A 25,816-nucleotide genomic window follows, 5' to 3' on the forward strand; every position below is an offset into this window, starting at 1 on the left:
TAGCCATACAATTTAACTTTTAACAATATGTGCAACAGATGTTTTGCTACCACAACTTGAAAGGTCAGCCAAGAGGGTAGGTAACTCAATAATTTAGCACTTTTTATAAACTAAGAGACCCACAGTTATAGGATGTGATGCTAGAGGTTATCACCAGACCCTTAATTTTATAGATGAGGAAACTGAGGTCTGGCAGAGTTTAGTCATTTACCAGAGGTCACAATTTAAAACTCTCCCCTTCTGTTGGAGGGGATCCAAGGCCCTATTGATTTTCCCTTTTTACTGGGAGAATCAGCTTACACCCTAAGTTGGAGATCACAAGAGTGGCATCCTGTCAGGAAGGCCAGCAGGGAGCCACACCAGCTGCACTGTCCCCAGTGGTAAAAGCCAGGGTCCAGGACAGGCAGTGACAGTTTTCCAGGTAACAGTGTTAAGATCTACTAGTGGATTCTGAATTATTATTGATGCATTCTTGGTTTAGTAAAAGGAGCAACTGGACTAGGATTCTAGCAAATGGATTCTAGCCCCAACTCTGATATGAACTAATGATAATAATTGCAATAGCTATTGTTTACTGGGCACTTTCTGAGTGCTCATGTGTCTTGCAATGTGTTAAATATTTTATAACCATTACCTCATTTACTCTTTATAACCACCGCCAGATGCTGTTGTTATTTTTAGTTCATTGATGAGGAAAATAAGTACTATGCCCAAGGTCATAGCTTCTAAGTGGCACAGTCTAGGTCCGTTAGGCTCCAAAGCCCCTACTGTTAACCACTGTGCCTACCTGATGTGAAGCCATCACCTTACTCCTAGCATCTGCCCTTCCACGAAATAATAATAGTGATGACAGCTTACACCAAAGAGAACTTAGTATGTAGCAAACAGTATTCTAAATGCATTGTGTATATTACCTCATTTTACCAGGTGGGTACTATTTTCATCTCCATTTTACAGACGAGGAAACTAAAGACAAAATCACTATGTAGTTATGTAACTTGCCCAAGCCCATCCGGCTAGGACATGGAGAGGCCATATTTTGATCCCAAGACATCTGGATTTAGAATCCACACCCTTAAGCATCATGCCATCTGTAGAAGGTGGACAATATAATTGAGAGAAGCTGGCTGAAGGGTATAGGAGAGCTCTCTGTACTATTTTTGAAACTTTTCTGTAATTATAAAATTATTTCAAGAGAAAGAGTTTAAAAGCTTTCTCAAGTGGAGAAAATAATATATTTCTCCATGAAATGGTTCATTTCCCCCCAAATCATCTACCAAATAACTTACCAAATAGTCTATCATGTTCACACAGATTGGTGCTGCCACTTCTACCATTTCATGTTGCCATCTATACCTGCTATATTTCTGGGCTTTATAATCCTGTTTGGTCTATTTTCCTGTAAATGTTATTCTTTTAAGTTTCATTTTGCTTTTTTAAAAAACATGGCTTTATACAAATATAAAGATACAATATCTTATTATCTGCTGGGGTGAATCTCCTTTTGTTGCTCTCGTTTTTCAAAATGAGTTTTCCATGTACTTTTTTTTCATGTATTGTTAATAATCAGTGTTCCTGTGATGTAGAAGGATGGGATTCTAATAGAGGGTGCTGATTCCCTCACGTGATCCAGCCCTGGAAATGCCACAGAAGTGAGAGGAGGTGATGTATTTGAGATATTAATAAAAACTGTGAGATATCCCTAGGAAGTCCAAGATAACTGGGTTCTGTTGTGCCTCATGGAGGTGAGGGTTTGGGAAGAGGAAGCGAACCCAGGGCAGGAAACAGCTGGAAGCCATGGGCAGGATAAAGGTTGAGGCGAGCATTCTGAGTCCTTTTAACCTCCTTATAATACCCTGGTTAGAACAATGATTGCCACCTTGCTACTGTAGGGCAGAGAAATAGCATCTCTCTGAGCACCTGACTGGGGGCAGTGTAGTAGCATGAGGCACCACTCGGGGACCCTGAGAGTACAAAAAAGAAACCTACTTGTGCAAATGAATGAGATAGTCCTAAACTTTAACTTCTGCCCCATCACTACTGGGGGCACTACTGTCATTCTGTTTGGGACAGTACTTCATTGTGTGGGATTTTTCTGTGCGTTATAATAATGCATGCTCAGTACCCCAGCCCCTTGCCCTAAATGCCTGTAGTAACCCAGTGTCAATAGAGCAACCCCCAAATTTCCCTCACACATTTCCAAATACCTCCTTTGGTTGAGAACCTCTGGTTTAGATGACTAGATCATAAGAGGATGACAGCTCTTGGGAAAACTGTACTTGGGTGGAGGTACAGAAAAGTCACTTATGGTTCAGTGTGTGAGCAACAGAGTGGAAAATTGTTGAGGACAGATCAAAACAGGCTCCTAGTACTAAAGAATCCTTTTAAGAACCCCTGCAAATTCACTACCAATGGCACAAGCTAAGGCTTGGAATTTGGCCTGTTCTCCTAGGAAGACATTACCATTGATAGCCAATAATTCCAAGGAAATGTGACCTCACAGGAAAAAATAATGAGATATCTGAAGAGCACAATCACTATATAAAAAAATGAGAAAAGTAATGGGCCACATAGACCAAGAATTAGAATTAAGCATAATAAATATCATTTGAGAGAGAGAAGAGATACCAGTTGCTTGACTGTAAAGCACAAATGAGCAGTCATAAAGAAGAATTAGTGGAAGAGTCTCAGTCTACAATATATAATAACCAAAATAAATAATAGTAGAGTGCAAGAGTAAAATGTATACAAAAATAAAATTAGTAACCTGGAAGATCAGGTTGAAGAACTCTCCAGAAATCATCAAGGAGTTGAAAGAATGTGAAAGACAAGTTAAAAGATATGGAGCAAAGAAATAAAAATGTTAATATCCATATTTAGTAAGAATCCCAGAAAGGTAGGGTAAAAACCAAGGAAACAGAGACACTATATTATTTTCAAGTACGTGTGAAAATCAAAAATACTGAGTCACAAGGGAAGTCTCAACAACTTTTAAATTCATCATTTATATGTAAAACACAATGAAATCATAAAATATTTGACAGTGAATAGCAATGAAAATACTTTATGTCAAATGTTGCGGAAAGCCACCAAGTTGTACTGAGGGGGAAATATATAACTGTAAATGCAGTTATTAAATAGCAATAAGAATTAACACGAAATGAGCTAGATGTCCAAGTCAAGAATAGAAAAAGGACAGCATAGTAAACCTGAAGAAAGTAGAAGTAAGGAAATCACAAATGTAGGAGCAGATACTAATAAGAGATAAAACAAATAAACAATAGAAATGATCAACAGAATAAAAAGCCAATTCTTAGAACAAAACTAAAAATGAGCAACTTTCTAGTACATCTGATCAAGAGAAAAAGACAAATATATAGGACTCCAGCTGCTGAACATAGGGATAGAGGAACAATTTTTCCTCCCTGACTACTACATTAACAGTTAGATGAAAGAAATGTGATCATTTCAATTGATGCTGAAAAAAAAGACAATAAAATGCAACACTCATTCATAATTTGAAAACACAACAATGTAAAAATAACCTTAGCAAACTCTTCGCAAACTAGGAATTGAAGGAAACTTGATTAGTATAATACAGGATGTTTATTAAAGGAAATTTGATTAGTATAATACAAGATGTTTATTAAAGCCCTACATCAAATATTAATTACACTTACCTGTGAAATTTTAGAAGAATTCATACTCAAGTTAGGAACAAATTAAAGTTGCTTGTCATTACAACTTTTGTTCAATATTTTCATGGAGTTGTAGCAAAAGTAAGAAGACCTAAGGGGGAACAAAAAAGGAATGACAGAAGAGACAGAAAATGAGAAAATTGTCTGTTTGAAGATGACATAAAAGATATGATAATCCACAAACTATTAGAAATAATAAGAAAATTTGGTCAAGTTGTTTGATATAAGATTGTAAGTGAGTTGAATAGTGTCCACCCAAAATTCATGTCCACCTGGAATCTCAGATTGTGACCTTATTTAGAAATAGGGTCTTTGCAGATGTAATTAGTTAAGGATCTCAAGATGGAATCATTCTCAGTTTAGGTTAGGCCTGAAGTTCAATGACTGGTGTCCTTGTAAAAAGAAAAGAGGACACAGAGTGAAAGAGTCCATGTGGGGATGGAGGCAGAGATTGGAGTCTGTTGCCAGAAGCCACGAAATGCCTGGGACCATTAGAAGCTGAGACAGGTGAGCAAGGATTCTTCCCTAGAGCCTGCAGAGGGAGCGTCATCTTACTGACACCTTGATTTCAGATTCTAGCCTCCTAAACTGTGAGAGAATAAATTTATGTGGTTTCAGCCACACAGTTTATCGTACTTTGTTATGGCAGCCCTAGGAAACTAATCAACGTATAAAATCAATTGTATTCTAAGCAGTAATAATGACCAATTAAAAATATAATAGTAAAAAATTCTATTTGCAGTAACATCTAAAATTAAAACAGGATATAAAACATTTTTATGGGCAACATTGTAAAACACTGAAGGACATAAAAGAAGACCTGAATAAATGAATTGGTATGTCATGTTTATGAATGAGAAAGTTTAATATCATGTGGATTGCAATTCTCCCCCAAATTCTATCAGACCTCTATACGATGACTAATTACTATATGGAAGAGCAACAAGCCAAAAGTAGGGAACCAAACCTGTAGAAGAAGCTTAAAATAAAGGGCCTATCCTACCAGATAACAATTTATTAAAAAGCAATTGCAATCTGGTATTGGGGGGTGGAGTCAAGATGGCAGTGTGGGAAGACACAGAGTTTGAGTCTCCCTACAACTAAGGTGTCTGCTGGACACTGGCAGGGGACCTCGATGCCCAAGGAGATGGGAGGAACCCCTGAACAACTGGGTAGGATGTGGGGGAGGGGGTGAGGGGGGAGGAGAGGTGGAGGCCGGACAGGACTGGTGCCCCTGAGGGGTGGCTGGGAGCGGGGAGTGGTTCCCGTGCCTGGAGGGGCCCTTAGGGGCTCAGAGGATCAGGGGAGGCAGGGCAGGTGTTTCTCCCACTCACTCGGCCCCGGGAAACCTGTTGGGCTCCGGGGCCAGATCCCCTGCCCTCCATGGCCCCCTCTGGGCCATGTTGGTCCTAGGGGTGTAGGATGGAGGTGGGGGGAGAAGAGGAGAGGTGGACCAGGATGGCCCCTCCAGGATCAGAGGATCAGGGTGTTTCCCCTGCCCACTCGGCCTGGGGACCTGCTGGGTCCCAGCCTGGTCCTTCATTCTCCGGGACCCCCTCCGGCCTCGTGGGTCCTAGGGGCATGGGAGGGAGGGAGGAGGGGGAAAGAGGAAGAGAGGCAGATGGTGGGGGGTGACCCTCCAGGGCCAGAAGATCAGAGAAGGTGCAGTGGGCATTTCCCCCGCCCATTCAGTCCCTGGGAAGCCTTCTGGGCTCCTGAGCCTGGTTCTCTGTTCTCTGAGGCCCCCTCCAGCTCTGGGGTTCCTAGGGGCATAGGAGGGAGGGAGGGAGGAGAGGGGAAGAGGAGTAGAGGCAGACAGGGAGGGGCCCTCTGGGATTGGAAGATCGGGGAGATGCAGAGGGTGTTTCCCCCACCCACTCCTCCCAGGGAAGCCTGTTGGGCTTCCGGGTCTGGTCCCCTGCCTTCTGGGGCCACCTCTGGCCGCATGGCTCCTAGAGACATAGGAGGGAGGGAAGGGGGAAGAAGAAGAGAGGCCAATGGGTAGGGGCCCTCCAGGATTGGAGCAACAGGGGGGAATGCACCTAGCATTTCCCCCACCCACTCAGGCCCAGTGAGCCTGCTGGGGTCCTGGACCTGGTCCTCTGACCTCTAAGTCCAGAGGCACTCCTGGGCCCCTCCTGCTGCATTAAGCCTAAGTACCCGCCCTCCCCCAGGGCCTCTTCTGGCCCAGTGGATCCTAAGCATAGGCCCCACCAACCCCCTAAACTCCGCCCCTGCCTAAGCCACACCCCCCACAGCCAAGGCCTTTTCCGGCTTTTTTTTTTCTCCTCTTTTTTACTATTGTGGTTCTGTTTTACTTTCCGATTGTTGTTTCATCTATATTTTAATTTTTAAATTCTTTCTAACATATCTGTTAGCTTTCTAACCTTATTTTATTTTTTACTCTTTGTTATTGTTCTGCTCCTTCCTTTCTTTTTCTTCCTTTTCTATTTTTTTTGCTGCACTGTGAGGCTTGTGGGATCTTGGTTCACGAGCTGGGGGTCAGGCCAGAGCTCCTGTAGTGGGAGCTCAGAGTCTGAACCACTGGACTAACAGAGAACCTCAGACCCCAGGGAATATTCCATGGAGTGAGGTCTCCCAGAGATCCTCATCTTGGCACCAAGACCTAGCTCTACCCAATCACCTACAAACTCCAGTGCTGGAAGCCTCAGGCTAAACAACCAGTAAGACAAGAACACAATCCCACCCATCAAAAAAATGAGATGACAAAAATATGTCACCAATGAAGGAGCAAGGTAAAAACCTACAAGACCAAATAAATGAAGAGGAAATAGACAACCTACCTGAAAAAGATTTCAGAGTAATGATAGTAAAGATGATCCAGAATATCAGAAATAGAATGGAGGCACGGATTGAAAAAATACAAGAAATGTTTAACAAAGATCTAAAAGAATTTAAGAACAAACAAACAAATATGAACAACACAATAACTGAAATGAAAAATACACTAGAAGGAATCAATAAGAGAATAACTGAGGCAGAAGAATGAATAAGTGAGCTGGAAGACACAATGGTGGAAATAACTGCCGAGGAGCAGAAAAGAAAAAAGAATGAAAAGAACTGAAGACAATCCCAGAGACTTCTGGGACAACAGTAAATGCACCAACATTTGAATTATATGAGGAAGGACAATGGCATTCCCTGTGGCCATAACCACACCAAGTACAGTGCTTTCAGATAAGGCTGCCCGAGAGTGTTAAAATACAACGTCAAAAATGACAAAGCACTGCTGGTGGGAATGTAAATTGATACAGCCATTATGGAGAACAGTATGGAGGTTCCTTAAAAGACTACAAATAGAACTACAATATGACCCCGCAATCCCACTACTAGGCATATACCCTGAGAAAACCATAATTCAAAAAGAGTCATGTACCAAAATGTTGATTGCAGCTCTATTTACGATAGCCAGGACATGGAAGCAATCTAAGTGTCCATCAACAGATGAATGGATAAAGAAGATGTGGCACATATATACAATGGAATATTACTCAGCCATAAAAAGAAATGAAATTGAGTTATTTGTAGTGAGGGGGATGGACCTAGAGTCTGTCATACAGAGTGAAGTAAGTCAGAAAGAGAAAACCAAATACCGTATGCTAACACATATATATGGAATCTAAGAAAAAAAATAAAAATAAAAATAAAGGTCATGAAGAACCTAGGGGTAAGACGGGAATAAAGACACAGACCTACTAGAGCATGGACTTGAGGATATGGGGAGGGGGAAGGGTAAGCTGTGACAAAGTGAGAGAATGGCATGGACATATATACGCTACCAAAAATAAAATAGATAGCTAGTGGGAAATAGCCGCATAGCACAGGGAGATCAGCCAGGTGGTTTGTGACCACCTAGAGGGGTGGAATAGAGAGGGTGGGAGGGAGGGAGACACAAGAGGGAAGAGATATGGGAACATATGTATATGTATAACTGATTCACTTTGTTATAAAGCAGAAACTAACACACCATTGTAACGCAATTATACTCCAATAAAGATGTTTAAAAAAACATCTTTCTTGTTTTATTAAATGTATTCTAAGTAATTTCCTCCTCAGTTCTGTTTAGATGTATGTTACAAATTTGGACATGTAGTAAGTTTGTTGTCATCTGTACTAAGCAATATTAACATCATACTTAATGGAGCAAGACAGAATGCATTCTCTCTAAGATCAGGAGCAAGTCAAGGATACCTGCTGTTACCACAGTTACTTACATTACACTTGAGGTTTGAGAGCAAGGCTAAGAGAATCCTCTTGAAACAAGCAGTTCCTTCACAAGTGAAAGGCAGTGGCCTGGTGAAGCTGGGGACAGGGTAGGAGAGCTGTCCCATGACTCTGAAGCAATCCAAGCTTTCACTAGGCTTATTGCAGTGGCCTGCTAAAGGCGAGAAAACAGGGGAGAACTAGGAGAAATCTCTCCAAAGCACTTTGGGCTGCATTCAGCTAGTGTACTGCAGCATTCTCCAAAGGTTAGAGACAAGGAAGCTGGACATAAAGGAATCTACTGAGGTGCAATAATCTAGAAGTGAGACTGGAGAACAAATAAGAATCCCCAGAAACCCAAAGAAGCTACCATTATGAATTGGAAAGCTGATGGTTAGCCTCTTAAGCCTAAAAGGATCTGTGGAGTCTTGTGTATGATCAGACTCAAGCTCTACTCTGATTCTGCCTTCAAAATATTTTTTAAATTTTTATTTTATATTGGAGCATAGTTGATTAACAATGTTGTGTTGTTTCAGGTGTAAGCAAAGTGATTCAGTTATACATATATTGATACATGTATCTATTCTTTTTCAAATTCTTTTCCCATTTAGGGTATTACAGAATATCAGTAGTGTTCCCTGTGCTATACAGTAGGTCCTTGTTGGTTATCTATTTTAAATATAGCTGTGTGTACCTGTCAATCCCAAACTCCCAATCTATCCCTTCCCCCCACCTTTCCTCCTGGTAACCATAAGTTTGTTCTCTAAATCTGTGAGTCTGTTTCTGTATTGTAAATAAGTTCATTTGTATTATTTTTTTTAGAGTCCACATATAAGCAATATTATATGATATTTGTCTTTCTCTGTCTGACTTACTTCACTCAGTATGATAATCTCCAGGTCCATCCATGTTGCTGCAAATCTGCCTTCAAAACTTTTAAAGCCGGTGATGAACTGAATCAAGCTAAAACTGTAACAAAGCCCAGACACAGCTCAATGAGAGATTAAATTGACTCAATCCTGCATTCCAGTACCTTGAAAGAAGGAGCATGCCCTTTGGGGGGAGCTGTATTATTTCCTTCAATATCTATGATTTGTTTATACAGAATGTCTGACACAAAGTCAAAAAATTACAAGTCACATAAGGAAGACTCAAAGATAGTCCTGTTATTGGAATTATTAGACAGAGACTTTAATATAACTGTGGCAAACATATTAAAGGCTCTAGTGGAAACATTGAACAATGTAAGTAGATGGGGGAATTTCAGCAGAGAGGTCAAAATTATAAAAAAGACCCAAACAGTTATTTTGATGGAACTTATAGATGAAAATGTTAAAAATGAAAAAAACACAATGCAGAACTGAAAAATTCATTCGAATTATGACATGCTGGACTCAGAAGAAGAAAGCAACAACAAACTTGGAGACAGGCCAATAGCAATTATACGAAATGAAGAACCAAAAGAAAAAAGGCAAAAACCCAGTAACAGAATATCTACGATATGTGGGGCAATATCATCTGGCCCAATATATAAGTAATTAGAGACCTAAAAGGAGAAGGGAGAGATAATGGAGCAGTAGATATATCTGAAGAGATAATGACTTAGCATTTTCCCAAACTGAGGATAGATATCAGATATAAGAAGCTCAATGGACCCCTAGAGCAACAGACTTCCTCAACTATGCATATCTTAGTCAAACTGTTGAGAAGCAAAGATGAGAAATCTTATAAGGAGCCCAAGAAAAAAGACACACGACATACAAGATGTATTAGTCAGGATTCTCCAGAGAAACATAACCTATAGGATGTATATCTATTCTACACTGCTGAGTTTATAGCAGAAATAGAAATAAAACTATATGACAACAAGAGTACAAAGGGTAGCAGGAAGTAAGTAGAATTATACTGTTGTATGGTTCCTACATTAATTGCAGAATAGTATATTATTTGAAAATAGACTATCATAAGTTAAAGATGCACATTATAAACTCTAGAGCAGGGGGAGTGATTTTTTTTCTACAGAGGACCAGGTGGTAAATATTTAAGGCTTCGTAGGCCAGAGTGTCTCTGTCACAAGTACTCAACTCTGCTGTTGTAGTGCAATGTGAAAACGACCACAGAACATATGTAAGCCTGTGAACGGCTGTGTACCAATAAAATTTTATTTAGAAAAACAAGCTGTGGACCATTTTGGGACTGTAGACCATAGCTTTGCTAGAGTTGAGTACCACTGATGATAAAACAAAGAGGTATAGCTAAACATTCAATGAACTACACAGAGATTTGCACATACATTTTCATAGCAGCATTATTCATAATGGCTTCTAAATTGGAGACAACCTACATGTCTTTTAACTGGTGAATATGGTACAGACAAAATTAGGTATAGGTATACACTGAAATAGAATTCAGCAATAAAAAGGAATGAACTGCTAACACATGCCAGGATTTGGATGAACCTCAAAACTATTATGCTCAATGAAAGACTCGGATACAAGAGACCACATATTTCATGATTCCATTTGCAATATGAAATTTGAAATGTCCAGAAAAGGCAAGGTTGTAGAGATAGAAACTAGATCCGTGGTTGCTTGGGGTTGGGATGAAGATGAGACAAGGATAGGGATTAAGAGTAAATCGGCATGAAGGATCATCTTGGGGTGATGAACTTGTTCCCAAACTGATTTTTGGTGATGGTTGCACACAGTCATGAAACACAAAATAGGATGAAATAGGAGGAGGTCTGGAGGCAGGGGAGCAGCTAGGAGGAAGCAATATTAGGATCCCAAGGGAGGGACAAATCCAGTGCACAAAACACCTGGAATATTCTTTTGCCTCTGGGCTAATGTTTACCAACCGCTGTCCCTGTCAGTCCTGAGGGTTACGACCCTCCTCCCAGTGACAGCAGTTGAGGCGGGGTGGTGGGTGGGTGTGTGCATTTGGAAAGAAAGTTCAACTGTACACTTGAAATGAGTGAATTATATGATATGTAATATTTTTATGCCTCAATAAAGTAATACTTATAAAAGTCAACTAAGACTTCTGTGAGTACAGAAAATGTAATAAGCTGCAAAAAATTCACTCTTACCCTCACAATGGGAAAAAAACAGATATTCGACAAAAGTGTAACTTTCTTGAGTACCTCAGAGAACTCAAGTAGCAAGAAACCAAATGACCCAAATTCCAAGGAGGGACAATCTCCTTCAAGAAGAGATGAGATACACAAACCCTTTCATCTTTGGCAGAGCGTGGGAAAAAGAGAGCAACAGGAAAAGAAAAGAAGAAACCAGCAAAAATGTAAATGAATTGTTAAAGGCCGAATGTGGGTTTATGTGCTGGTGGAACGTTCCAGAAAAGAGTAGAACAGTCACCCGTAAGCTCTTCCTCATGGCTCTTCACTGGTCCTCAGGAGGAAGACTGGGAGCAGGAGATTGAGAGAGTACCCCTACTTGGTGCAGGCATGAAGGAAGGGGTGGGCAGCTGCTAAGGAATGGGCATAAAGCCCTGCAGACTTTCCAAGGCTCTTCAGCAAAAGCCTTCAATCACTTGAGGAGAAGCTGCAAACCGGTGTCAGGGCCCAGGCAAAACTCCACTGCTAAGGAAGGAAGATTAGAAATTCAACAGGTCCTGCCTTGAGAGTAGGAATGTAACTTTCTCATTCCCAGGACACAAGCAAAGATCCAAGCCTGCAAAGACAGGAGGTAGGAGAATAAGACCCCTACTTCTAGGAAAGGGACAGGAAGCTATCATGGACCCAGGATTTATCCTGACAGTAAGTAGAGGTCTGCTACCACCATGAACAGGGCAGGAAACTCCCACCGAGACCAACCTTGGAGACAAAGCAGACTGTGGTTGCTATGGGAGGGAGGAGCGGGAACTCTGAAAAAAGCTTCCTCAAAGATCCAGGCACAGAGGACCTGCCTAAGACAGGCTGGACCAGGAAAACACTCTCTCCTGCCCCCGCCCCCGGCCTAGTACCCAGGAACAACGGCACAGCAGCAGTCTGCAATCTGTGGAGGGAGAGCACCGTGACATTGACCTCAGAGTTGGCTGAGAGTGGAGGGGGAAGCAGGAACACTAGGGAAAGACCCTTCTGCATCTCAACCCCCAGCGTAAGCACAGGGCAACAAAGAATTTGAAGCCTGTGGTGGACTGAAGGTTAACTACAACCACAATAAGGAAAAGTTATTAGGGTGTTGTTAGGATAGCAGCAACCTCCATCTGTCTGTAGGTTGGAATGGAACTGGAACTGGGTTGGACCTCAAAAGGTTTGTTATACCACTGAAAAAGCTATTGACTCTTCCCAACACCTACACCAATATTTCAAATTGTCCTTTTGTTTACTTCCTAGAGTGTTTCATACTCTGGGGCAATGCACCCTGGTAAGATTGAAGATGGGTGCGGGATAGTCAGTGAGAGAAAGGTCATGGTGAAAGGAGACTTTGAGACCTCACTCGAGTTAGCAGGCAGACCCATTTTATGAAAGAATATTTATAGCAGTTGAGGATCTGGAGTGGGAAATGATCCCCTTAAAGCATTCCATTTCTTTCTACACCTTGGAAAGGCTTCAAGGTACCAGGGCTACTTGTATGCAAGCTTGAAGCTATCTTCATGATTTACAGTATATGTAGGGTTAAAAGTATAGTCTTGAGAGTCAGACTCCACCCCTTACAGGTTGTGGAACCTTAGGCAGGGAAATTAAGCTTTTAGTGTCTCACTTTTCTCTACTATAAAATCAGGATTGTGATGGAATTTATCTTACAGGGCTGATGTGAGGATTACATGAGATGGCCCATATAAAATGCTTAACACAATGAGTGCTGCTCAATGTATGTTAGCTATTATTATTATACTTCTCATCAGGGGGTAATAAAGTACTGGAAGTTAGAGTGAAAAGGAGGGGGTGGAAGCACAGGATATTGTACAGACTGAACTGACTTGTTGCCTGATTGAATATGACGGATGAGAGACAGGGCAGGGTCAAGAATGTCTCTCCATCTTGAGACTCCCAAGGTTGGCAGTATGGTGGTGCTGATAGTACACTGCAAAGCATGTACCTGATCTGTAAAAGATGGCTCATTCAGCTCCAGCCTGTTTTATTTAGGATTGCAAGCCCAGTGGTGCCAGTTCATCAATCTTTCAATCGAAGCCAGAAATCCAGATGATTATGTGAAAGCTCCTGAATGTCTATATTCTTAAAAATGTGGAGCAAATAAACCATGACTGTAAGGTGCAAGTTTTCAACCTCTGTGTAGTATCTTAGAGGTTCCTCTGCTGCAGAACTCATCATTACATGTCCCATGAGTGCCTGGAATATTTTTAGGTTCTCATTAAATACTGGTTGAATGAATGGATTTTTGATAAAAGGATTTTCTAGAAAGCACATATACTGATACTTGCTGGTTTTATAAGTTTTGAATTTATAAAAGGGTTGAGAGAGAGGGATGCTAAAACATAACATTGTTGTTCAAGATTCAACAGTTGGAGATTAGAGATGCAAAAGGAATCTTAAGCGAATATTATAAACTTACTATGTAGGGCTGACTCCAGGATTGTTCAAAGAAAGCGTAGCCTTTTCGATCAGCATATGCTACTTTTATTTTCTCTGTAAGCTCGGCAATCTTATTATACAGACAATAAACCATCTAATTTTCCTCTTGATTCCTCTTTCGCTGTCACATTTTTTTTCCTCACCAAGAAAGTAGCTTTAAAGCTATATTACGCTTTGCTGCTCTTATTCCACATTGCATTCTCTTTTCCTGCTAGGATGGCCCTTATCCTGGTTTCCTTTCCACCTGCCTCTAGAAAGCTTAGGATTCTGCTTTCCTAAACAAGGATGGTATCGACATTTGTGAACTAGACAGGAACTCCCCATGAAGTCTTGAAAGGTGAGTCCTAGTTAGCCAGGAGACAAAGGCATACCTGGAAGGAGGGCATACCAGGCAGAGGGAAATCATGGGCAAAGCATAAAATGGGAAAATCAAGTTATGTTTGGGAATGGTGATGGTACAAGGTGGTTGAGGTGTGTGTGAAGAGGCAGGAGATGAAGCTGGAAAGAAGGGACCACCCCCCCACCACCACTGGCTTTCAGGGTACAATCACTCTCCTTAGTATGACATTCAAGACTCTTTATCCCTGAGAATTTCCAGACTGAAATGCTTCCCTCCTACACAGATGAAGACACACCCAAAGCCCCTCATGAGCTTTGAATGAAATAGATCTAGGTTTATATACATGCTTTGCAGCATACAAGCTGCTTGATCTCAGGAAGGTTGTTTAAACTCTCTGGATCCCAATTTCCTCATCTCTAAAAGGGGAATTAAATATGTTTACCTCAAAGAGATATTGTGAGGACTTAATTACATGAAAAGTATTTATAACATACTAATACAGCACTTGGCGTCTAAAAAGTCCTCAGTAAATGGTAACTAGTAGTAGAGATAGGGTTGTGTCCTAAAATGCTGAATTACTTTCAGTTCTCTGAATGTACTACACTCATCCTCATCTGCATATTTTTGCAGATGCTGTGATCTCCACCTGGAGTTTTCCCAAAGCCTTCTCTGACTTTCCTCTCTACCTCTGCTTTGGAGAGCTCTCTGTTTCTAGCACAGAGGTTTCTTAATCCAATGGTCCCCTTGGGAGATCCGTAGATGGAAATCAGAGAAGTCTGTGAATTTAGATGGGAAAAAGGTTGCATCTTTATTTTCACTAACATCTCACTGAGAGTCCACATTTTAAAAATGTTGTATGTAGATAATAAAGTTCAATAGTATTAGTAATATCTAATATTTAAGCCATTAAAAATCACAAATATTTCATATCATGTCACAGTAGTTGCAGATTTTGCAAAATAGCATTTACTCTCACTACTGCTTTGAAATTGTTGTAAACCGTTGTTATTTAATGTGGTAAATTGGAAGGGCATATATTTCTTTATCATATTTTAAAATACTTTGAAAACTATAATTCAGTATAATTAATTTCCTTTTAAATCCTACATATTTTAATTCATGCACTTAATATTGTTTTGAGAAAAGTTTCATAGATTGTGAAAGTGTTCTATGGCACACACACACACACACACACACAAATTAAGAACCCCGTCCTTATACTTACTCTAGTGTATTTTCCACTAATTTAGATAAATATGCTATTTTCAGTTAAAAATTAGCCTACAGTTGCAAATTTGCATTCTGAGCAAAACTTCTTCGTCTCATTTAATGCCATAATCTTCCTCAATCAAAAGGGAATATAACAGACAGTTACTTACTTTTAGTTGTAGACAATGTCCAATCAGCTCATTGAACATGTGCTTTCTTTAAATTAAGGTTTTTCTCTTCAGGACTTCCCTGGTGGAACAGTGGTTAAGAATCCGCCTGCCAATGCAGGGGACACGGGTTCGAGTCCTTGTCCGGCAAGATACCACATGCTGCGGAGCAACTAAGCTTGTGCGCCACAACTACTGAAGCCTGTGTGCCCTAGAGCCCGTGCTCCACAACAAGAGAAGCCACCCCAATGAGAAGCCCGGGCACCGCAACGAAGAGTAGCCCCTGCTCGGTACAACCAGAGAAAGTCTTCGTGCAGCAAGGAAGACACAACGCAGCCAGAAATAAATAAAAAAATTTTTTTAAAAAGTTTTCTTCTTTGATCCGAGGATCTTTGTCTCCCTGAACTGTTTTTTTTCCCTTGGAAATAAATTCTGGAGGACTTCCAACTTCAGCCTAGGATGGAGTTGGCCGTCAGGAATATCATCACTCCCACAGTCACAGGAAAAATCCAGATAATCTACAAAGGGTAACTTTTGTTTAACTACCAGAAACTGGGGTCACAGGCCAACCATCTAACTTAAAAATCTGACAAAAGCAAAGTACTTCCAAGAAGAGAAGGGACACAAACACTGACTCACTTTTGCGGGGGGAGATGGGTAAGAAGAATTTAGTTAATTAAAAAAAATAATAATTTGCTAAAAGCTGAGTATGGGCTAGTGTAAGGATAGAGAGCTTCTAGGAGTGAAGACATGAAGAGACTTTGCACCTACCTGCCACCTCGTCTCCTTGGGCCTCCACCGAGCACTCACGAGGAAGACTTGGATCAGGGCAGGAGGCTGGATGAAGTCTCCCTCAGTGGCACAGGCCTGGAAGAGAAGGCAACTCCTTGATGGGAAAGGCACCAAGTCTCCCCTGCATCCTTCTTCCCTAAGAACAAAAGCTTGTGCCACTGCGGGAGGGACAGTGAACACTTCCCAGAGCACATGTGAAGACTGACTCTGGCTGGGGAAGTGGAGAAGAAAGAAAACTGTAGACTCCTGTGGGAGGGGGGAAACTCCTGGACCCAGGCCATTAGAGATTTCCTAATGCTTTGGGGAGGGGGACAGGACCATTGAGAAAGCCACCCCCCAACTCCTGCCCAATCCAGGGGCATAAGGCCTGCCTAAGATGGAGGTTGAGCCAGAGTAACAGAGGGTGCCATTTCTTCTCCCCACCAGGCTGGGCAGTGCCAAGTGAGAGACAACTGCAGTCAATGACAAGAGAAGGGGCAAGGCATGGAGAGAGACTCGGAGACATAGACAGGGAAGGGTGAAGCTAAGGGTGAAAGAGGAAGACTGAGAAAAACCCTCTGTCTAAACAATACCCACCCTAAGCACAAAATAACTCCAGAGAAATTTGAAGCTGATGTTGAACCCAAGGTCAACATAGCAACCAAAAGCCCAAACCCAGCTCAACTACTGACTAGATTGAGTGAACCACCCCCATCCCCAACGCTGGCCTCCAACACATTCTGATGGCCTAGAAGAGGTGTATCATTTCTATGCACAAATACTGTTTGTTTCAGTCTATACGCTTCTAAACTTTGTTTATGACAATGAATAAAATATGAGATGAATACAGGAAGAGCAAGAAAAAATAATCCATGGTAAAAACCAAAGCAATCAATAGTATCAGACTAATATACAATAGTATAACCCAGATACTGGAATTCAGACAGGGGAAGTTACAGAGATGAAGTATGTCTTTGATGGCTGTAATGGTTAATTTTATGTGTTAATTTAACTGAGCTAAAGGATGCCCAGATAGCTGGTAGAACATTATTTCTGGGTGTATCTGTGAGGGTCTTTCCAGAAGAGATTACTGACTCAAGGTAGATGGAGTGAAGAAGATTGCCCCCACCCCTAACCAATGTGAGTGGGTATCATCTAATCCACTGACAATTGGAAGAGAACAAGAAAATGGAGGGAGGGTGAATTTGGTCTCTGCTTAAGCCAGGACACCTATATTTTCCTACCCCTAGATATCAGTGCTTCTGGTTCCCTGGCCTTTGGACTTGGACCAGGACTTACATATATATATATATATATATATATATATATATATGTCTCCCAAAACTCAATAATAAGATAATAAACAACCCAATTAAAAATGGGCAAATGTTAAACATTTCACCAAAGAAGATATACAGATAACAAATGAACATATAAAAAGATGCTCAACATCTTCTTCAGACATTAGGAAATGAAAGTTAAAATTATAATGAGATAATACTATACATCTATTAGAATGCCTAAAAAAAACCAAACCCTGACAGTACCAAGTGCTAACAAGAATGTGGAACAACTGAAACTTTCATACATTGCTGGTGGAGTATGCAAAAATGGTGAAGACACTGTGAAAAACAGTTTGGAAATTTTTTATAATGTTAAAATAAACTTATCCTATTACACAGCATGATCACCACCCAAGAGAAATGAAAACTGACGTTCACACAAAGACCTGTATGTGAATGTATATAGAAGGTTTATTCACAACTGCCAAAAAACTGGAAATAATTCAAATGTCCTTCAATTGTGTAAACAAGCTGGGATACATCCATATAATGGAATACTACTCAGCAGTAGAAAGGAAAAAACTTCTGAGTGATACACAGTGTATGAATCTAAAATGTACTGGGTGGGCCAAAATGTTCATTCTGTTTTTTCTGTAAGATGCCTCTAGTAGCACTTAGTTGTCTTTAACTTCATTCGAAACAATTTTGTTAGATTGTATATGACAACGGTTATATCAGCGTGTATTTAAAAAAAGACTTATCAAAATTGGTGAATTTTGGGGTAGCCATTTTAATATTGAAGATGGAAGCAAAAAGCAACATTTTTGGCATATTATGTTTTATTATTTCAAGAAAGGTAAAAATGCAACCAAAATGCAAAAAAAAAAAAAGATTTGTGCAGTGTGTGGAGAAGGTGCTGTGACTGATCAAACGTGTCAGAAATGGTTTGTGAAGTTTCCTCCTGGAGATTTCTTGCTGGACGATGCTCCATGGTTGGGTAGACCAGTGAAGTTGATAGTGTTCAAATTGAAACAATAATTGAGAACAATCAACGTTCTACCACGCGGGAGAGAGCTGACATACTCAAAATGTCCAGATCAAGTGTTGAAAATCATTTGTACCAGCTTGGTTATGTGAATCACTTTGATGTTTGGATTCCATGTAAGTTAAGTGAAAAAAACCTTCCTGACCATACTTCTGCATGCGATTCTCTACTGAAACATAGTGAAAGGGTTCCATTTTTAAAACAAATTGTGCCGGGTGATGAAAAGTGGATACTGTACAACAGTGTGGAATGGAAGAGATCATGGGGCAAGTGAAATGAACTACCACCAACCACACCAAAGGCCAGTCTTCATCCAAAGAAGGTGATGCTGTATATATGGCGGGATTGGAAGGGAATCCTCTATTATGAGCTCCTTCCAGAAAACCAAATGATTAATTCCAACAAGTACTGCTCCCAATTAGACCAACTGAAAGAAGCACTCGCCGAAGAGCATCCAGAATTAGTCAACAGAAAATGCATAATCTTCCATCAGGATAACGCAAGACTGCATGTTGCCTTTATGACCAGGCAAAAACTATTACAGCTTGGCTGGGAAGTTTTGATTCATTGGCTGTATTCACCAGACATAGCAGAACCTTCAGATTTCCATTTATTTCAATCTTTACAAAATTCTCCTAATGGAGAAAATTTCAGTTCCCCAGAAGACTGTAAAAGGCACCACCTGGAACAGTTCTTTGCTCAAAAAGATGAAAAGTTTTGGGAAGATGGAATTATGAAGTTGCCTAAAAATGGCAGAAGGTAGTGGAACAAAAGGGTGAATATGCTGTTCAATAAAGTTCTTGGTGAAAATGAAAAACGTGTCTTTTATTTCTACTTAAAAAACCGAAGGCACTTTTTGGCCCACCCAATATTATGCTAAGAAAAAGAACCTAGACTAAAAAGGCTTATAGGACATTCTGGAAAAAGCAAAACCTTAGGAACAGAAAACAGATTAAGAGTTGCTGGAGTTGGCGGTTGGGACAAGGATTGGCCACAAAGGGACATGAGATGGTGTTCTGGGTGATGGAATTGTTCCATATCTTGATTGTGGTAATGGTCATAGTACTGTCAAAACTCACCAAACTGCATACTAAATATGGTGAATTTTACTGTATATGAATTGTACTCAATAAATTGAATTTAAAAAATCTGGACAGAGTGTCATTTTCCACATTTGCTCCTGTCAGACTGTTCTGCACACCATGAAGAAAAGGGCTCCTTGAAGTTACAGAGTCCTTAAAGGGACATGCATATAATTTTGTATACACTTAAATATGTGACATCATATATTATCTTATCTTATTTATTATATTTCATTTTCCAATGAAAACATAGTTTCATTATAGATATATAACATAGCTTTGCCGTACCATTCTCACTTTCTTTATGATAATGCTATTATCTTGGTAAAACATAGAATATCTGTTTAAGATTAGTTCAAAAATGTTTTCTCGGGCTTCCCTGGTGGCGCAGTGGTTGAGAGTCCGCCTGCCGATGAAGGGGACACGGGATCGTGCCCTGGTCCGGGAAGATCCCACGTGCCGCAGAGCGGCTGGGCCCGTGAGCCATGGCTGCTGGGCCTGCGCGTCCAGAGCCTGTGCTCTGCAATGGGAGAGTCCACAGCAGTGAGAGGCCCATGTACCACAAAAAAAAAAAAAAAAAAAAAAAAAGACAATCTACAGAATGGGAGAAAACATTTGCAAATCATATAGTCAATCAAGGGCTTGTACATAGAATATATAAAGAACTTTTATAATTCAGTAATAAAAAGACAAATAACCTAATTAAAAAATAGACAATAGATATGAATAAACATTTCTCCAAAGAAGATGCATAAAAAGCCAATCAGCGCATGAAAAGATGCTCAACATCATTAGTCATGAGGGAAATGCAAATCAAAATGACAGTGAAATACCACTTCAGATACCCTAGAATGGCTATAATGAAAAAGATAGATAATGCCAAGGGTTCGTGAAGATGTGGAGAAATTGGGATCCTCATCCATTGCTAGTGGGACTATAAAGTGATGCATTTCCTGACAGTTCCTCCAAATGTTAAACACAGAGTTACCATATACCCAGAAATTCCACTCCTGGTATACACCAAGAAAAAATGAAAACATATGTCCACACAAAAACTTGTACATAAATGTTTACAGCAGCATTATTCACAAGAGCCCCAGAGGGGAAACAACTTGAATGTCCATCAACTGATGAATGGATAAATAAAATGTGGTCTATCCAGACAGTGGTATATTGTCCAGAAATATAAATGAATGAAGTACTGATTCATGCTACCACATAGAGAAAACCTCCAAAACCTTATGCCAAGCAAAAAAAAAAAAAAAAAGCCAGACATAAAAGACCATATATTGAATGATTACATTTATATGAAATGTCCAGAAAAGACCAAGTGACTGAAAGCAGATTAATGGTTGCCTGAAGCTGGAGGTGGGAATAGGAAGGGACTGATTATGGAGACAAGGGATCTTTTGGGGTTGATAAAAATGTTCTAAAATTTATTTTAGGTAATGGTTTCATAATTAGGTAAATTTATTAAAAGTCAGTGAATGGGTTTTATGGTATGGATATTATAGCTTAATAAAGCTGTTAAAACAAAAATAAATATAGTTATGTGGGATATATGTTCAAATACCTGAATGCATCACATACTATAAACATATTGAGGGAAAAGCAGTTCACTCTGCTTGGGGTTGAAGGGTACTAAACGTGAAACATGGAAAACCATGTTTTTTCATGGAAAAACATGAAAACCATTCTTGGTTTTGTTTATACCTGAACAACCCCCAAATCCATTAAATACAGTTACTTGTAGTCTTTCTAAAGTTAGAGTTTAAGCCAGTCCATCATGAGGTTGGTGTAGAGAAGGGGTTCACATAAATGCTGACGGTAGGAGCCAAGGGTGCAGAATCCACATTTTGGCACTGCTTTGCTATTTTCTTCTAATGTTATGTGAATATTTTATGTGGAAAGCTGTATGCGACAGTAGCATTTGGAAATGGGGAGATTCTCAAATGTCATCTCAAAGGTCTCCTTCCTATACACTCCCTTTAACAACAATTTTTTTTTGGTTAGACACATGCTTTTTTATTTGCTTGCAGATTCTCATTGAAGTTTGTGCAGGCGGAGCGGCAGATGCTGTGATGCTTGGTAAATGCCTTTTTGTTGTTATTGTTAAAATTTTAATTTTATGAGAGTATAATTGATTTACAATGTTGTGTTAGTTTCAGGTGTACGGCAAAGTGATTCAGTTATACATATACATATATTCATTCTTCTTTAGATTCTTTTCTCATATAGATTATCACAGAATACTGCGTAGAGTTCCCTGTGCTATACAGGATGTCCTTGTTAGTTATCTATCTTGTACACAGCAGTGTGTAAATGTTCATCCCTTGCTCCTGATTTATCCCTCCCCACCACATTTCCCCTTTGGTAACCAGAAGTTTGTTTTTGATATCTGTAAGTCTGTTTCTGTTTTGTAAATAAGTTCATTTGTATCATTTTAAAAATTATATTCCACATATGAGTAATATCGTATGATATTTGTCTTTCTCTGTCTGACTTACTTCACTTAGTATGATCATCTCTAAGTCCATCCATATTGCTGCAAATGGCATTATTTTGTTCCTTTTTATGCCTGAGTAATATTCCATTGTATATATGTGCCATTTCTTCTTTATCCATTCCTCTGTCAATGGACATTTAGGTTGTTTCCATGTCTTGGCTCTTGTAAATAATGCTTCAATGTTCATTGTTCATTGTAGCATTGTTTAGAATAGCCAAGACATGGAAGCAACTTTTAACAACAGTTTAAATAAAAATGCCTAGAAATTTGTTTGTGATACAAAAAGAACATGTCAGCTGGTAGGTCACTATGACCTCTGATGGCCTAACGTGGGTACTGGGTATCAGGTATTTCAATATAAGTGGCAAGGAGCCAGTGGACAATGAGGGTTGCCATCAACAGAGCTGCTTTCAAATAATTAAATCTCCATCTTCTTCTGTGGAGTTCCTCCTCTTTTTGAGGATCATTCTCTTCTGCTAATACCCATCACCACTCTTTTTTATTTGCCATCTATCAATCTTTCCCTTACATCGTAAAATATTTTAGTATTGAGTTCACGACCCTCTTTCCCACCCCAAATCCTGCTCTCATTCTGTGTGTTTTTAATAGTCACACGGATGACACATCTGACATCTAAATCCTCATAGTTTCTTGTCTTTTCAATCCGGTGATCTTCCTCTTTTTTTTTTTTTTTTTCGTGGTACACGGGCCTCTCACTGTTGTGGCCTCTCCCATTGCGGAGCACAGGCTCCGGACGCGCAGGCTCAGCGGCCATGGCTCACGGGCCCAGCCGCTCCGCGGCATGTGGGATCTTCCCGGACCAGGGCACGAACCCGTGTCCCCTGCATCAACAGGCAGACTCTCAACTGCTGCGCCACCAGGGAAGCCCGATCTGTTTCTTTACACCACTGTAATAACAGCTCGTCATTAGCCATAATTTCTCTGCCACTTCACTACTCCCGTTAGTGAGTACATCCTCCTTTTCTTCCTGTAGCCTCTGCACTTTTTCACTTTTACTAATCTAATAAGCTATTAGATTGCTTAGACTGGGGGTCATAGGCAAATTTTTCTGTCAAGGGTCAGATAGTAAAACTTTCAGCCTTTTGGGTCATATGATCTCTGTCACAATCACTCAAACCTGTTGTTTCAGGGAAAAAGCAGCCCTAGACAATATGTAAGCAAATGGGAATGGCTGTCTTCCAAGAAACACTTTATTTACAAAAACAGGCCACAGATCAGATTTGGTCCATGGCCGTGGTTTATATTCTTCTCCTCTGAGTTTAGACTCAGGCCTCGATATGGGCTTATACAAGAAAAAGCAAAAAAAAAAAAAAAAGAAAGAAAGAACAAGCAAATTATTTTACTTTTCTGAGCCTCCCTTTATCCATCTGTGTATTGGGGACGATGCTTTCTAACTCTCCAAGTTTATGAGAATTAAATGAGACGATGTACCACCAGCATCATGTAATCGATAGCACGCAGTACTCAGGGAATCCATGATTTTTAAAAGAGGTACTAATACAATCTTTTTTGTAGGCTGAGTTCTGAATGAGTTGAGGAATTAGGAAAAAGCAAATGGAGAACAATGCCTCGCCCCCAAATTCACTGTTGCTTATAATAAAGCTGTAACTGGAGACGGTGTCTTATCTCTGCAGGCAAGCGGCCTTTCTAATACTGAACCCCAGAATCAGAGAAGCTTACTTACACCGTCCAGGCGGCACTAGACCAAGTCAGGCTTTCTCGAACAGGAAGAGGAGACTGGTTACCTTCTTATCAAAAATCATTAAGGTCTGTCCAAATGGATGGAAACATCAGGAGCAGGTTCTTAATGTTCAGCCTAGAGCAAATGTTCGTTGCCTTCCTCCACTGTTCCCAGACTGGAGGTTTACGTTCATGAGGTCAAGGCAACCTCTCCCACAAGGATGTTGGCAGCACACTCACACTTTCTCATAGTTTCCTGAGTGTGTGCCAGGGGAAGTTCTCTGAGTTTAGCTCAAACTTCTCTGTGAATGTATTCCAAAAGCAGACTAGAATAGATTTTAACTTCCCAGGGCCTCTGGATGTGGCTAAAAAAGGACCCTGCTAAGGGATTAAGATTCCTTGGCCATCTTTACTTTTATCTTAAAAAAACTTTATGCCAATGTTGCATTTCCCAAGGCGTATGCTGAAGTTTAAATTGACAAAGTTGTCTAAGTTATTTACCAATTAAATAGCTTCAATCACCCCCCACACACCAAATCATTGAGTAAAATTAACACTATGGGAAAATGTACTCTTGGAGTACCTAAGTACCCTCTTTCCCACAAATGTGGCCTCATACTACCCACGCCTTTGGGCAATAATTTGAGAAGTAAAAGCCAAGACTGTCATGTCAACCAAAAATCAGCTTTCCTTCACTACATTTATTTCTTCTCAAATGAGTCTCCAGGATGCGGAGTCATACCCTGCAACCACCATGCCCATTCCTGTGGGCTGCATGCCCGCACGAGTCAAGGAAGCTCTAGCCTCAGCTCAATTGCTGACACGGTGACCTCAGGCCACTTTTGTAGCCCTTCTCCGTGTCCCAGGCTCTCTGTTAGACTGGGGTGGGAGTATTTGTCCTGACGAGCTCAGCAAGTCTTATGAAAACAAAATGAGTTAATTATATATTTTAGGGGTACAAAGCACGCATCTGTTTACTATGCTGTTATCTATGGGGCTGTGGTAATTATGCTGTGGCTCACAGCACACATTTATCATCAAAGATTTAGGGAGCCAAGTGTTTTCACTTAGTTCTACACAAGAGAGAAGACCTTTAGGGTTTAGTTTAAGAATACTGGACCAATTGTTATCATTGTCACAATACAGTAGTACAAGGCAGTAGAGAGAAACATGCCTTATAAGGACCGGTGGGATCTATATCTCTTTTTTTTCAATACATTCCTTTAGAAATTATCTACTGAATCTCTGTGCCAATCTTCTGCATGCTGTGATCACAGCCCTGATATCCATACAGTTATATGGATACGTGCCTGGACAGATTGGTACAGATGCAAACAAACAAGTGTTATATGTACATACATATATCATATATGTGAAATATACATATGTATATCTATATACATATCTCTACCTAGATATCTCTGTCTCTATAGCTATCGCCATGCAAAGCAATGCAAATTGAGCATGGCTGGTATAATATGGTGGTAACAGGCCACCTGGTAGGTGGCTGCATTCTGACTACTTTACCACTGTTAGTGACAATGATTCTCCACGTCCAGTCCATAGAATTTGCTCTTTTGGATTCTCTCCTATCCTGTTACAGATGCAGGGTGCAGAGAGATTTAGACCTATGGCTCCTCCTCTTATGGCCTGAGATTGATTTTATTTATTCATTCATGCCACGGCTGCGCCCCGCCCCGCCGTTTGAGGGATCTTAGTCTCCCGACCAGGGATCGAACACGCGCCCCCCTGCAGTGGAAGCGCGGAGTAGTCGTAACCACTGGACCATCAGGGAAGTCTCCTGAGATTTCATTTAAATCACCATTGTTGGAGAGCTTAATGGATGCAGTTGTTTAGACCAAGGGAAAGTGTTTACAAAGAACACACCCCCAAAAGTTGAGAAGAACTAGCCAAATCAAATCTCCGTCATTCAAGAACCGTGGACGAGGGCTTCTGTTTTCCTTCTCTCCAGTTTTTCCGATACTTCTACTACTGTGGAAGTGACTAATTCCACATGACAGCGAAACGAGGGCATAAGCAAAGGAATTCCACTGCGTAAATAAGGAAATAAATAACTACGTAAGACCTCAACCAAAGGTGACCCTGCGCTGGGATTAGATATGTCCGTTCTCTAAAACGAACTCCCTCCTGGCTGCAGTTCATCGCTGGGGAGGGCTGTGATTCTACCTGGCACACTCCGGCCACAAATGGCATTTCAGCTTTTGATCAGTGAAGCTTA

At 40.5% G+C, this 25,816-nt stretch overlaps 1 protein-coding gene across 16 annotated transcripts in view; it reads right to left on the bottom strand.

Moving 5' to 3' along the window:
• The window catches only part of NXPE4 (neurexophilin and PC-esterase domain family member 4), a 62,320-nt gene extending 38,552 nt beyond the window's left edge, over window positions 1-23,768 (bottom strand). For 3 of the 16 annotated variants that reach the window (XR_010841444.1, XR_010841441.1, XR_010841440.1), the window contains exons 1-6: window positions 23,582-23,745; window positions 15,961-16,056; window positions 15,193-15,298; window positions 8,798-8,891; window positions 7,934-8,097; window positions 3,681-3,789 (exon numbers count right to left, since the gene is read on the bottom strand). Coding sequence is in view for 3 of the 16 variants with exons in the window: in XM_067038975.1 (XP_066895076.1) it covers window positions 3,681-3,704 (24 nt within the window). In the remaining 13 variants the exon portion in view is untranslated. Of the gene's footprint in view, window positions 1-3,680; window positions 3,790-7,933; window positions 8,098-8,797; window positions 8,892-15,192; window positions 15,728-15,960; window positions 16,057-23,581 lie in introns of those variants that run through there. The other 13 variants (XR_010841450.1, XR_010841445.1, XR_010841447.1 and 10 more) reach the window with 12 other exon arrangements.
• Window positions 23,769-25,816: the final 2,048 nt, after the last annotated feature.

This window comes from Kogia breviceps, chromosome 7 (assembly GCF_026419965.1).
Source record: "Kogia breviceps isolate mKogBre1 chromosome 7, mKogBre1 haplotype 1, whole genome shotgun sequence".
Lineage (NCBI taxonomy): Eukaryota > Metazoa > Chordata > Mammalia > Artiodactyla > Physeteridae > Kogia > Kogia breviceps.